Source organism: Myodes glareolus, chromosome 17 (assembly GCF_982192425.1).
Source record: "Myodes glareolus chromosome 17, mMyoGla1.1, whole genome shotgun sequence".
NCBI lineage: Eukaryota > Metazoa > Chordata > Mammalia > Rodentia > Cricetidae > Myodes > Myodes glareolus.
In genome coordinates this window covers 53,443,652-53,456,760 of record NC_142042.1, presented here as the reverse complement: position 1 = coordinate 53,456,760, position 13,109 = coordinate 53,443,652, and the positions used below count along the sequence as shown (strand labels likewise).

The 13,109-nt window shown below is 39.7% G+C and overlaps 1 protein-coding gene across 7 annotated transcripts in view; it reads left to right on the top strand.

Annotated features, from left to right (window-relative positions):
• The window catches only part of Phtf1 (putative homeodomain transcription factor 1), a 40,566-nt gene extending 33,024 nt beyond the window's left edge, over positions 1–7,542 (top strand). For 6 of the 7 annotated variants that reach the window (XM_087897686.1, XM_085677892.2, XM_085677891.2 and 3 more), the window contains 6 exons: positions 247–378; positions 808–894; positions 2,866–3,021; positions 4,059–4,154; positions 5,465–5,590; positions 7,029–7,542. In XM_087897686.1, the coding sequence (XP_087753812.1) occupies positions 247–378; positions 808–894; positions 2,866–3,021; positions 4,059–4,154; positions 5,465–5,590; positions 7,029–7,049 (618 nt within the window). In that variant the 3' untranslated portion in view covers positions 7,050–7,542. The remainder of the gene's footprint in view (positions 1–246; positions 379–807; positions 895–2,865; positions 3,022–4,058; positions 4,155–5,464; positions 5,591–7,028) is intronic. The other variant, XM_087897687.1, reaches the window with a different exon arrangement.
• The last annotated feature ends 5,567 nt before the right edge of the window (positions 7,543–13,109 follow it).

Sequence of the window (13,109 nt, the reverse complement as noted above, 5' to 3'; positions counted from 1 at the left end):
AAGTTAAGGATTCATTAAAATTTCCAAAGAATATTCCTTGCATGCATTGAGAATGTGCCGTATTTGGAAGAGGTGCTTCACTGTGGGATGAGCTTTGAAGTGGACACTGCTATTTTGGGGGACTACTGGATAAGAATTTTGATTTTGTGTAACACTTTAAATATCCCAGGAATACTATTTATGGTTATTGAACATGCACCTAGACAATGTACATTTTATTTTGTGATTTTTTTAAATCTCCTTTAGAGATTTTTATTTGCAAAACTCTTCAGCCATATTACTTCTGCCAGGAAAGCCAGAAAATATGAAATACCTCATTTCAGACTAAAAAAGGTGGAGAACATTAAGATATGGCTATCACTGCGCTCCTATCTAAAGGTGAGCTGTTCGATTAATTGTGGGATATTTGCGGGGCTGTGGAAAACGTGCACTGAGGATTCTGGCCACGGTTGCTAAGCATGTGGGGTTTCTGTCACTGGCCGTGATTCAGTGGCTAACAGAGTTGCTGGATGCCATGTGAGACATGGTGTACTGAAAAGATAGTAATGGTGTATAAGGAGAGGAAGAACTGTGCCTAGGACAAAGAACTAGGAATCACATGCCTTTCTGGTGAGGAAAGATCGTATAAGACTGAAAATATGTTAATGAATCAACCTCTTAATTTGGAAAAACATGGCTTTTAGTGTTTCAGATGCCTGAAATGTGTTAAATGCTATGTCAGAAATGTAGTACAGCTCAAAGCTAATGGTGTGAGGGCTGTTGCTGTCTGGTCATGTCCTAAACATTAACATGTGTCTTGCTTCACAGAGGCGGGGTCCACAGCGCTCAGTGGATGTGGTTGTGTCATCTGTCTTCTTGCTGACACTTTCAATTGCTTTCATTTGTTGTGCACAGGTAAAGTTTTCCTGTCTGTTTTAATGTAAGGGGAGATTCTCTGCAGTGCCCACTTTGGTTTCGAGCAGGCTGCCGTGGGTTTTAAATGTCTACACTCCTTTGATAGTCTGGACATCTGTTATTATTTTTTTGACTTTTTGAAGTAGGAGTGTTGAAATCTTAGATGAACTTAAACCTTGGCTATAAAGCTGTCACACTGATAGATGTAAGTAGTATTTACCCACATTCTTCCTTCAGCATCGTTAGCTCTCACTCTCCAGAGACTGACCTTTCTCATTCAGTTATTGCTTATTTGTTTATTAAATTATGGGCTGATGTGTCCTTGATTTTACCTAGTAGGCTATATCTATTATCGGTTAGTTTTGCTGTCTGAATTGTCCCACATTTACCTTCTTTTTAAGCACTTTTATTCTTTCTGTATTGTAAGAAGTTACGGGCTTATCACATATCTTCCCAGTTGGTGAGTGGTAACTGCAGTGGTCAGAGAACAGACTCAACTGTTTGCACTTCTTTAAAATGGGTAGAGGCTTCTTTTATTCCCCGGCATTGCTTCGTTTTATTAAATCTTTCATTAGCACTTTGGATTATGTCTGTCATTGCTGAGAACAATGTTCTCTACATACTGGTTTCCCTAGGTATACAAATTACATTGTTCAAGTCACGGATTCAGTTTGGGGTTGCTTTTTGTTTTTTATGGAAGTGTGCTTAAACTCATTATGATGGTGGAGTTGTTTGTTGCCAGTTTTTACTTGAAGCATTTTTTTTTCCTTGCTTGCTTGAGACACATTCTTATTATATAAATTAGAATAGCCTCAAATGGTGGCAGATGTCTATATCCCCAGCAGTTGAAAGAGGCAAGAAGGAGGATCAGATATTGTTTGGTGCCAGCTAGTTTTTTCCCCCTCTCTTTACTTTTTTCTTTTCAGTACTTCTAGGATTTTGTTATCCTTTTTTTTTCTTCGAGACAGAGTCTCAATATTTAGTCCTTGCTGGTATGAAACTCCCTATGTAGAGTAGGCTGGCCTTGAACTCAGAGCTCCCACCTAGGTCTGATTAAAGGCCTATGTCACCACACCTGACTCTGGGTGGTCTGTAACATTCAGCTGTGATTTGTGGAATTGTGTAAGGCTCATCTTTCTTAAAAAGCCCAATAGCTGCTTCTAGGTGTGACTTTCCTAATCCTGGTTATAACTGATTGACAATAGTGACCTCCGCCCAGACTTAGCAAAAGAGCTTTGCTCTTCCAGAATCAGCGTTAAGAACCTGAGATATTGGTGACAGATTTTTAGAGAGATCAGTAGAAGTCCCTCTGGCCATGGGAATCAATGACAAACCAAGGCTGGCATTAGTGGAAGCTCATGGGGTCCTGTGAGATATAGAGTCAGTCAGAAGGGATGGGAAGAATTTGTGCAGCTGCTTGGTGACTTCCTGCTTGCCTCCTTATTACAAGTCTGCATCTGGCTTCTGCCAAAGTTCTCTGGATAGTTCTTCAAGAAATTATTCTTTCTTGAGTGAAGGTTTACTTTGAAGTCAATAAATTTTAAAGCAATAAAGTCTGAAGACACAGTCGGCACTCAGTGCAGCTGGGCTGCCGTGTTATCATCTGACTCTTAACATGGCCCGAGTGAGGGCCATTACTGCTGGAGCTCCTTAGGCAGATGCAGTTCATACTCTGAGTAGTGGCCACCATGTCCCTGTGAGCACACTGGTGATCCAAGGAGCCGGAAGTTCGTCGTTTCTTACCTTTGCTCCTTGTAGACCTTTGCCGTCTTTCATGAACAGAAAAAAAAAAAAACCTAGAAAACTTGGAGAAATACATAATGATTAAGTAAATAAAATAATATTTTATGAATATTTAACTTTTTTCCTTTGAATCTTCAAACTGTGGGTGATTATAATGTTTTAAAATTGACACAGGAATAAATCTGTGATGTTAAGACAACTACTCAGCTTTTCATGATCTTTCGATAGGTTCTTCAAGGTCACAAAACCTTCCTGAATGATGCTTACAACTGGGAGTTCTTGATCTGGGAAACAGCACTGTTGCTTTTCTTGCTTCGCCTGGCCTCTCTGGGGTCGGAAACCAACAAGAAATACAGCAATGTTTCCATCCTGCTCACGGAACAGGTATTGGTGGGTCCTCCCTGCTTGATCAGTGGTCACAGGTTACACTGTGGTGTTGGTACTGGGGTCTGGAGCTGCCTCCCTACCTGTGACCTCACATCACATCACTGTGGCCACTCCAATTATCTTTCTCACTGCATATAAATGAGTTTAACACCTTATCTCCTGCCGAGGACTGGGAGGATGAAGAGCTAATGGGCTGGAAGCATTTGCATTTGTTACACAGTGAACACTTGTTATTGGTAGTAAGGGAACATGTGAACACATGCTAAGATTGACAGATGTTTCTGTGAATATGGAGTGATAATAATGCATTTTCTTGGTTAATTTTGATTTTTAAGTTCAAGTTTGCCATAAACATTAAGTAAAAATACTTGGGATAATTTGTTTTTGTTTTTTTAATTTTTTTGGCCTTAGATTCATAGTGGATAATTCTATCTTTAGGGGAAAAATAAGGAATTAGTAAGTTAAAACATTTTTTTTCTCTCCATAAATGTTTATTGAAGATATTAGATTACTTGGGGGATCCCGAGAAGAGTAAGAATTCTTTGAATTCGAGGAATTTGAATGCTGATTATGTTAGAATTAGTATATTTCATTATTTTGATACTTAAATTGTTTCATCAGGCATTGTTTTATTTTCCCTAAGTAGCTTTTCTTTATCAAAGAGGTGGTGCTAGCAGTGTTTCTCAACCTGTGGGTCACTACCTCTTTGGAGTTCAAGACCCTTTCACAGGGGTTGCCTAAGACCACCAAAAGCACTTTACTATTCTTAACAGTAGTGGAAATCAGTATGAGGTAGTGATGAAAATAATTTTATGGTTGTGAGGGGATCACCACAATGTGAAGAACTGTTTTAACTGTATTAAAACAGCATTAGGAAAGTTGGGAACCACTGTGCTCAAGGATGGGGAAGAATACATGGCTCCATAGCTGCTGAATCTATAGATTCAAAATATTTTTAACTTGAGATGATGACTCTCAAAATCTGCCAGATTTTATGTATTTTTTCCTGTAAAATTTACCTTTCTTTTGTTTAGATTAATTTGTATCTTAAAATGGAAAAAAAGCCAAATAAGAAAGAACAGCTCACTCTAGTAAACAATGTATTGAAGCTGTCCACCAAGTTGTTAAAGGTAAGTAGTATCTCACACTCTCACTGCAGTGGGAATTAGCTTCTCAGCACAGCAAAGGGTAGATGAGGTCATGGCTAGGGTCAGGCCAGAGTTCTTCCAAAGCTCCCTGAAGTAAAGCTAGAGAGAGTGGCTCCCATTACCATGCTGGGCTGCCTGGTCAGAAAAAGAACCTGTCTCTTTAGGGTGGAGGTTGGGAGATCACTGGCTTATTCTCGGGGATATCCCTCAGGGATACAGTTTGATCATGGAAAAGCAGACCTCTCTTGGCTAGTGGACAGGATTTGTCTGGGTGTTAGTGTTTAGCCCTGCTGAGTGGCCACCAGCATGGCAAGCTTCCTGTCATCTCCATGCATTCCACTGTGAAGAGGCTGCTGCGGGTGCACATATTCCAGCCTCACACTCTCCCTGACATGTGACTGGCTCCTGTGGCTGTGTCCTCATTCCTGCTCCCAGAGACACTAACATCACTGGTGGCACTAGACCCAAGAAGCAATTGCTTATCTCATACTTGCCTAGACTGGAGTTGCCCAGATGCTCTGGACATCTTCTGAAGTCTTGGATTATGAACCCAAGACCTTCAGCTCTCTTATTGTTGACCTCTGTAAAGAGCTAGGCTGCCAGTTCTCTTTACCAGACATTCATCTACCAAGCCAAAAAGCCTACTTGTCTCTGTATACAGGGCCCAAGCTCTGGCTGCTGGCAGTTTAGTGTTTTTGTGCAAGAAAGATGAAGTAAATTAAGCTCGTTTTGAATTGAGTCATTAAATTTCCATTTCACTACTTAGAAAAGACCTCTGACCAATGCTAGGCAGTGTCAGTTCAGAGCACTAGCATAATGAAAAGAATTTCCAGTCTCATCACCTAGGTTCTGATGGGTACTCATGTCTTCCTTCCTTCCTTCCTTCCTTCCTTCCTTCCTTCCTTCCTTCCTTCCTTCCTTCCTTCCTTCCTTCCTTCCTTCCTTCCTTCCTTTCTTCTTTTACAGTATAACTACATAGCCCTGGATGACCTGACATTCGCTGTATAGGGCAGGCTAGCCTTGATCTCAGAGATCTTCTTGTCTCTGATCCCTCAAATGCTGGGATTAAAGGCGCCACTTAAAAAAAAGTACGAATTACTTATTGCTCCCTTCCACTTTAACAGGGTTAGGCCATGGAAATGTTAATGAATCCCTCACTGATATCTTTGAAAGTAGCTCTGGGATATTAAGGAAAGCCATAAGCAGCATCCTTGCCTAAGACTTAAAACCAGCATGGAGTAATGATGACCGTTGGGAAGCAATATTTCATTTCAGTTCCTCTGTCTTTGTAGGAGCTGGACACACCATTTAGACTCTATGGACTGACCATGAACCCCTTAATCTACAACATCACAAGAGTAGTCATCCTTTCTGCTGTCTCAGGAGTTATAAGCGATCTTCTAGGATTCAACATAAGAGTACGTGTGATCACTGCTCCGTAGCTTTGTCTTTGAAAGTACTGTATGTGTGTCCATACAACCAGCTCTTGACCACACTGGACTTGGTGCTTTGCAGACTTTTCTGCTTAACTTTTCACATTTCATTTTCTCATTTCACAAAAGTAAAAGACTGAACTCTTGAGCAAACAGTAATAATCCAGTTTTGAATTCCATGTCAGTAGTGTGGTCTTGAGGAACATGTTACTGTGACCTGGGGAAATACATTGAAAACCTGCAGACCATTAGCTGCAGGGATCCAGTTTTGATCCTGGAAGTATTTAATTTTTCTCCTTCAGAATTGCTATTTATTTCTTCCCCTATATAAATGGTTCTTATGGAAATCAGTTTGGAAGTTCCTTTAAAAATGAAAAACGGAACTACCATATGATCCAACTATTTCAATCCCGGGCGTATATCCAGAGAAGTCCATTCACTACCACAGAGATCTTTGCACCCCATGTTTATTGCTGCTTGTATTCATTGTAGCAAAGAAGTGGAACCAACTAGTTGGCCATCAGCAGGTGAATGGATAATGAAAATCTAGTACACATATAATGAAATAGTGTTCAGCTCTAGAAAAATGAAATCATAAAATTTGCAGGAAAATGGATGGACATAGAATGTGTAATATTAAGTGAGGTTACACAATCTCAGAAATAAAAACCCTGCACATTTTCTCTCTTGTGGATACTAGCCTCACATCTATGCATGGATACATGTGTACAGATGTACTGCAGGTACAGTACACGAGGTACAAAGGAAAAGAGAAGATAAATACTAAGTGATGGAGGAAAGGACACAAAGGACGTAGAGCTAGTAGTTTTACTCGTATTGACCTTGTAATGAGCCTTTTCTATGTGTATGATGGATAAGTGCATTAAAAATACAGTTGAGGAAGTCGAGATGCTTAGCAGTTAAGAGCACTAGTTCAGTTCTTGGTGCCCGCATGATGGTTCAGACCCATCTATATAACTCCAGTTCCAAGGGATCTGACACCTCTTCTGATCTTGGTCAGGCATGCATGCAGTACACACACATACATACATACAGGCAAAACACAAACATAAATCTTTAAAAATGTAAATGATAGTGAAAAATTCAAAATCATAATTGATAGTGAAAGTGTATATTCCTATGTGATAATACTGCGGCTGGAGATGGCAGTCCTGACTGTACAGAAGTTTACTGAGCTGTGGGAGCTTTGCATCTGCTAACCTTGTTGTATGGTGTTTTTTATTTGCAAATTCTTTATGATATATTTTTAATTAAACAGTAAAATGGTTCTTGGTTCATGGTCTTAAGAATGTATATTTTATATATATATATATATATATATATATATATATATATATATATATATCCCACCTATTTGTCTTATGACTAACTGGGTGGTCTTTTTTTTAATTTCTTTTCGCAGCTATGGAAAATTAAGTCCTAAGCTGAGTTGTGTGCCTGGACACTCTTCTGGCTGCTGTCACTCACTGCTTGCCCACTGAGGACAAAAATGACTTACTTAAATCAGTGACCCCACCTGCCGGCTCACTTGCATAAGCCTCTCTGCTCTGGCAAGCCTATCGAATGGAGTTTCCAGCAGGGCACATCGTTTCCCTGGGCATGAGTGCTAAAACCTGCACTTTCATGGTTCTCAAGCAATGTGAATAGTCAGCAAACTAAAGCCTGCCTGACAGTGACATGGACCTTCTGTGTCAGGACATGGATCCTGGGCCCTCCAGTATTGTGCTAGTTATAGTTACTGGAAATAGGCTTTTGGGTAACCATGGTAGATGCCCAAAGCATGAAGCAATTATCTTTTATTGGAAATATGCAAATTCAGTACTTTTCTAATATAGTCTATGGATTGGAGATTTCTCTATCAAAGAGGGATACACTATTTTAGGTTAAATCCAATAAAAGAACTTTACTGTGGAGAATTTCAGTTTCTAAACTTTTTGCAGGGTGGGTGGAGAAATACAATAACCTTCAAAGCTGAATTTCTGTTCATTTGTAGATAAATTTTAATTTATGATTTTGAGTTAAGCCTGTAACATGGTGAAGTCATGCATACTCATGAGTAATTCAGCCATGCGCATTGGATAGCATGGTTTCTCTAATGGTTTGCCTGTTGTGCAATGTCACGTATCCAGCCTTTAGTACTATTTCAGGTCCTCAGTGTCTAATGATTGCCACACTGTGCCTTGGATGTAGGTTTTCTTACGAGCATTTCATTATGCACGCGTCTCTTAATGGAAACACCAGCATTCTTGCTCATGAAGCTCTCTGCTTTGAAGAATTTCTTGGGGAAGACTGGAAGTGTGAACACCTTAATGGTAAGATTTTGTAGAACTTGGTCATCTCCTATACTACATTTATATCATAGGTTTGGGTACACATTTTTTATATCTCTTTATGTGTATAGATGTTTGGCCTTTGTGTATATTTGTGCTCTATGTGCATGTCTGGTGCCCGAAGCCAGAAGAAGGCATTGGATCCCCTGGTACTGGAGTTAACTCATGGTTATGAGCTGCCATGTTGGTGCTAAAGATTGAATTCAGGTCCTCTGAGCCATCCCTCCAGTCCTTGTTACATATTGTGTATGCAGGGAAATAGATGAACTTAAAGATGAGCTTCCCAAGATCCCACAGATTGTACAGATCTCTGTTCACATCTTTGTCCCAGCTACTAAGTGTCTCAATTTCCTCACCTGTTAAGTAGGTATAACTACTACTTAATGAGGTTGTTTCGTTTTAATGAGATTATATAAGTTCCTTAGCACCATGTAAAACACTTAGCTGTTAATTGCGCTGTAAATATTATTACTAGCTATACCCTTATAGGTCTGACAGTCCTAACTGTGAAGACACAAATACAGGTAGTGGTCAGCAAGGGTACTCGCCCATCCCAAATGCTAGACATTTTAAAACCAAAGTTCCATTGATCTGTGTGTACATGTGCATGTGTAGAGGTCAGTAAAGCAAATCTGGTGTCCTTTATAAACCCCAGCTGGTTCCTTTGAAGCAGGGTCTCCTGAACCTGGTTCATGTTCTTTGAGCCAGGCTGGAAGCCAGAGCCAGACAGATCCTCCAGCTACTATTCCCTCTGGGATGTGAACTCTGGTCTTCATTGTTGTGTGCAAACTTGCTCCTAACTGCTGAGCTGTCTTTCTAGCCCCAGGGGCTGTGATTCTTGAAGCTGATCTAGACTCTCAGGCCTCAACAGACAGCTCACAGAATGTCAGGGTCCGTATGCCCTAACATAGAAACTATTTTTCCCTAACCCGACCGGTACGGAGGCGCGAGAAATACCAAGACAAAGTTCACACAGCCATCTCAGAAGGGCATCTCAGGCTTCATCCATTCCTGAAGATCTACCCGCGTTTATTCTACAAAACACCTTTTATCCCCCAGGTAAACCAAGGTGGATACTCATTAATATTCTTTTTCCTGGGGACCAAGGGACTACCAAACTGCCTGCAACTTAAGTCACCAACCTTGGAAACAACACCTCTCCCCAGGCAATCTACATTTTAACAAAGGAGAAGGAGCCATACATCCTGGCCTTTGTTAGGTGGCTAGCTTGTTTGGCAGGATTGCACAGCTGCCTTGGAAATTAAGCATGGCCAGTGAGCCTGCCTGTAAATATTTTGTATGAAATATGGGCCCACAACAGAAAGTGACTGACCATTTTCTGTAAGGAAAAATTGTTTCAAATTTAAGATTTAAGTTTTGCAGAATTTGGTTGTTTTTAATTTGGAACCTTTACAGTGTATTATAGTACTTTACCTTGAGGGTTAGTGGGGACTAAGGTTTTGGTTGTGTATAAAAGACTTGTGTTTCAGGTGGGTAAACTTATATACAAAGGCAATTATTATTTATCCATGTTGGAATTATTTGTTGCCTTATATCGTCCCCAAATTTGAATAATTATCTTCTGATCATTTCATGCTTCTGTTCCCATTGCCACCCACTCAAATTTCACATTAATTTTTTAAACAAGGTCTTTCTGCTTCCATTTTTTACATATGGCTTCCTCTCCTCCTTGTCCAATCCAGTGGTTTTTTGTTTGTTTGTTTGTTTTTATTGTGTATGCATTGGTGTTTTGCCTGCATGTATGTCTGTGTGAGGATGTCAGATCTTGGGATCACAGTTATGAGTTGCCTTCTGGGTGCTGGGACTTGAACCTGGGTCCTCTAGAACAGTCAGTGCTCTTAACCACTGAACCATCTCTCTAGCCCTTTTGTTTTTTTAATATGGAAGATCTTTTGCCAAATATGTTTTATTTGGAATTCATTCATAGTTTAGTGTTGCAGGCAGTGGTGGCGCACACCTTTAAACCCAGCACTCAGGAGTCAGAGGCAGGCAGATCTCTGTGAGTTTGAGGCCAGCCTGGTCTACAGAGTGAGTTCCAGGACAGGTAGGGCTACACAGTGAAACCCTGTCTTGATAAACCAAGCCAAACTAAAACAAAACCATAGTTTACTGTCATTGTGAAGATAATCTACAATCTTTTTAAGTAAGGTATTCAGGCCTATTCTGTTGAAATATTTCAAAATCTTTATTACATATAAAAGATACTTTTGTTGACAACAAGATTTTAGGTTTAAAATAGTAGTTGCATGCTGGGGTGGTGATGCACACCTTAAATCTAAGCTCTCAGGAGGCAGAGGCAGGTAGAGCTCTGAGTTTGAGGCCAGCCTGGTCTCAATAAAAACAAATAGTTGTCCCTTTGCTTTCTGGATTGCCTTGTTTCTTACCAGAAGTCTTTCATTTTTGTTCTTCTCCAGTAATGAATCTGTGATTTAATTTTGACTGCTTTTAAGATTTGGAGCTTTACCACTGAATTTGTGCAGCTGAACCATTTGTGTTGGTGTAGCTGTTTTCATGTTTGTATTGGAATTTGTTGGCCTTAAGGAATTGTGATTTATTGTTTTTGTATCATTTTAGGTAGTTTGTATAATTCACATAATCAGATCACAAAACTTTTTGGCATTAAAAAATTAATTTTCTACATTCTACTCTGACTGTCCCCTTTTGGAGCTCAGCCCACCACGTATGTATTAGGCTGCTTGAAGCATCCTTAGCTCACCGAAGCTTATGCTTTTTTAGACTATTTATTTTTTTGTTGTACCTTTAAGTTTTCTATCCTGTCCAGCTCTAATTTGGCAGAATCATCCAGGGTATTGTTAATTTTTTGAGAGAAGTTGCACTGTTGTCACCAAGGCTGGCCTCCAGCTCCGGATCCCCTCTATCTCTGTCAGCTTCACAAGCACGTGCTAGTCTGTCTGCTCTATCCAGTACATTGCCCATCTGTGAAAATTTGATTTTAGTCTTAAAAACAAAGCCTTCCATGTCTCTCCTTAATATTTATTTTCTCTCACGTAATTTATATATTATATTTTATGTCTGGGTCATTTGGGATTTTGTTTTTATTGTCTTATCTCTTCATTTGGGACATGTTCCTGTTTTACATGCCTGGCATTTTTTTTTTTTTATTGGTTGTGAATTTTAGAATTGTGAGTGGGGTGTGTTGTGGTGTGCATGAATTCTTTTTTTGTAATCTTATTGAGCTTTATTTTGAAATGCAGTTTCTTCGAGACAGGGCATTTCAAAGATTGCTTTTAATCTTGGTAGATATGCCAGGGACAGTTAGACTTAGGATATATAATTCTTCTGCTAAAGCAAAATTTTTCTAAGTACTTGGTCTTCTGTTTGTGAGGAACAAGGTCTTCCTGCATTTGTAGCATGATCCTAGCCCTGTGTGGAGTTTACCATTTTTTTTTCTACCAGCTTCTTTTGGAGGTTCATTATGGTTGAGTGCTCGTACTACCAGCGTTCAACTAAAACTGGGCTACCCTCTGCATGTCCCTGAGCTCCCCTCCTCATGTCCCTGAGCTCCCCTCCTCTCTGAGCAATTGCATTTCTACACTGCAGCCCAGAGGCTACTTACAGACAGTTTTGGGGCTCTCCTTGTTCATCTGCTGTCATGTGCTGCCCTTGTCCAAAACCTAACATCTGCTAGTAAACTACTTCTATTATTTTTAAAGAGACATTTTCCTTACCTTAGTAAATGGTACAGTGCTGATTCTGTTGCTCAATGTTTAATCTAGTTCTGCCTTGTGATTTGAATGATGTCATGCTTAGTCTTTTGAATACTCCTCCACAATTGGTGGCACTGTTTGGAGAGGCTTAGGAGGTGTACCCTAGCTAGAGGAAGTGTGTCACTGGAGACCAGCTTTGAGAACTAAGACTTTTAGCATTTTAGTTCATGCTCTCTGCTTCCTGCTTGCAACTCCAGCTTTTGCTCCAGCCAGCTTGCCTGCTGCTTCTACTCCACCATCATGGACTCTTAACTCTCTGGAACCGTAAGTTCAAACAAACTTTCTTTGTGGATTGCCTTGGCGTATGTCTTGTCATAGTCCTATACAAGTAAAAATTCATGGTTTTCACTGCTACTAGCAAAACCTCCTTTAGACTCACCCTGTGCTGTTCTGCTCTGCTGGGTTTCCATTATAGCTGAAAAGTTGGTTTTCCACAGCTGCATGAATGAACTTAAAATATGGAAATTCTTACACTGTAATCCATATTAAATGCTGTTTATTTCCTGTGGTCACCTCCAAGGCCCTCCTTTGTCAGTGCTGCATTCCTTTCCAGTTTGACATCCTCTGCCTCACTTTACCTGCGCTGCCTTCCACACCATCCCATGCTCTGTCTTGTGCAGTAATCACTGTTTAGTTGACACCTGTGTATTATCTAGTGACTTATACTTTGATTTCCCCAAAGGGCTAAGATTTTGGTAATACTACATTATTGATAAATAAAACCAAGATGTAGAGTTATCTGATAGAAAAAGTCTAAATCTCATACTCAAAAATATGGACACAGCCTTATTTACTTTCATATCCTGTAGATAAATGCCCATTTTATACTATGCACATTAAGCCCAATTAATTAATTAATTGTAGCAGTATCTATCAAAGAATAAGAAATTTACCTATTGATTTGGATTTTAAATCTGTTTCACTGGGGGAAATCATCCTTCCTAAAATTGCTATGGAGATATAATCTGTAAACCTCCTAGACATGTTATGGTCACAACTATAAACTAAACATTGAAAAGCTAAATAACCATATGCTTGCCTAACTGGGATATAGTTTTCTCTACTTTCCAATAAGAGAAATTCTAAATAACAGAATGTCTCAAATGTGTCAGTTTATTGGTTCAAGGTTAATGAACCTTATTTTAAATTAATCAAACTGAAAGCCTTGAAAAATTTAAATCTACATATTCTTAATAGGCCAGCTGGGTCTTGTTCCCAAACATGGTGATTTGGGAATTCATTAATTCACACATACACGAACTAGTCTACTAATTTAAGTAATCTGTTTCTTGCAGTCAGTCCCTGGAGCCTCTTCTGAGCGATGAAATTTGAACACAAACATGCAGTGGTATACTTTTCCTGCACAACACACACAACTCCGATAAGGTAGCACGCAGGTTAACT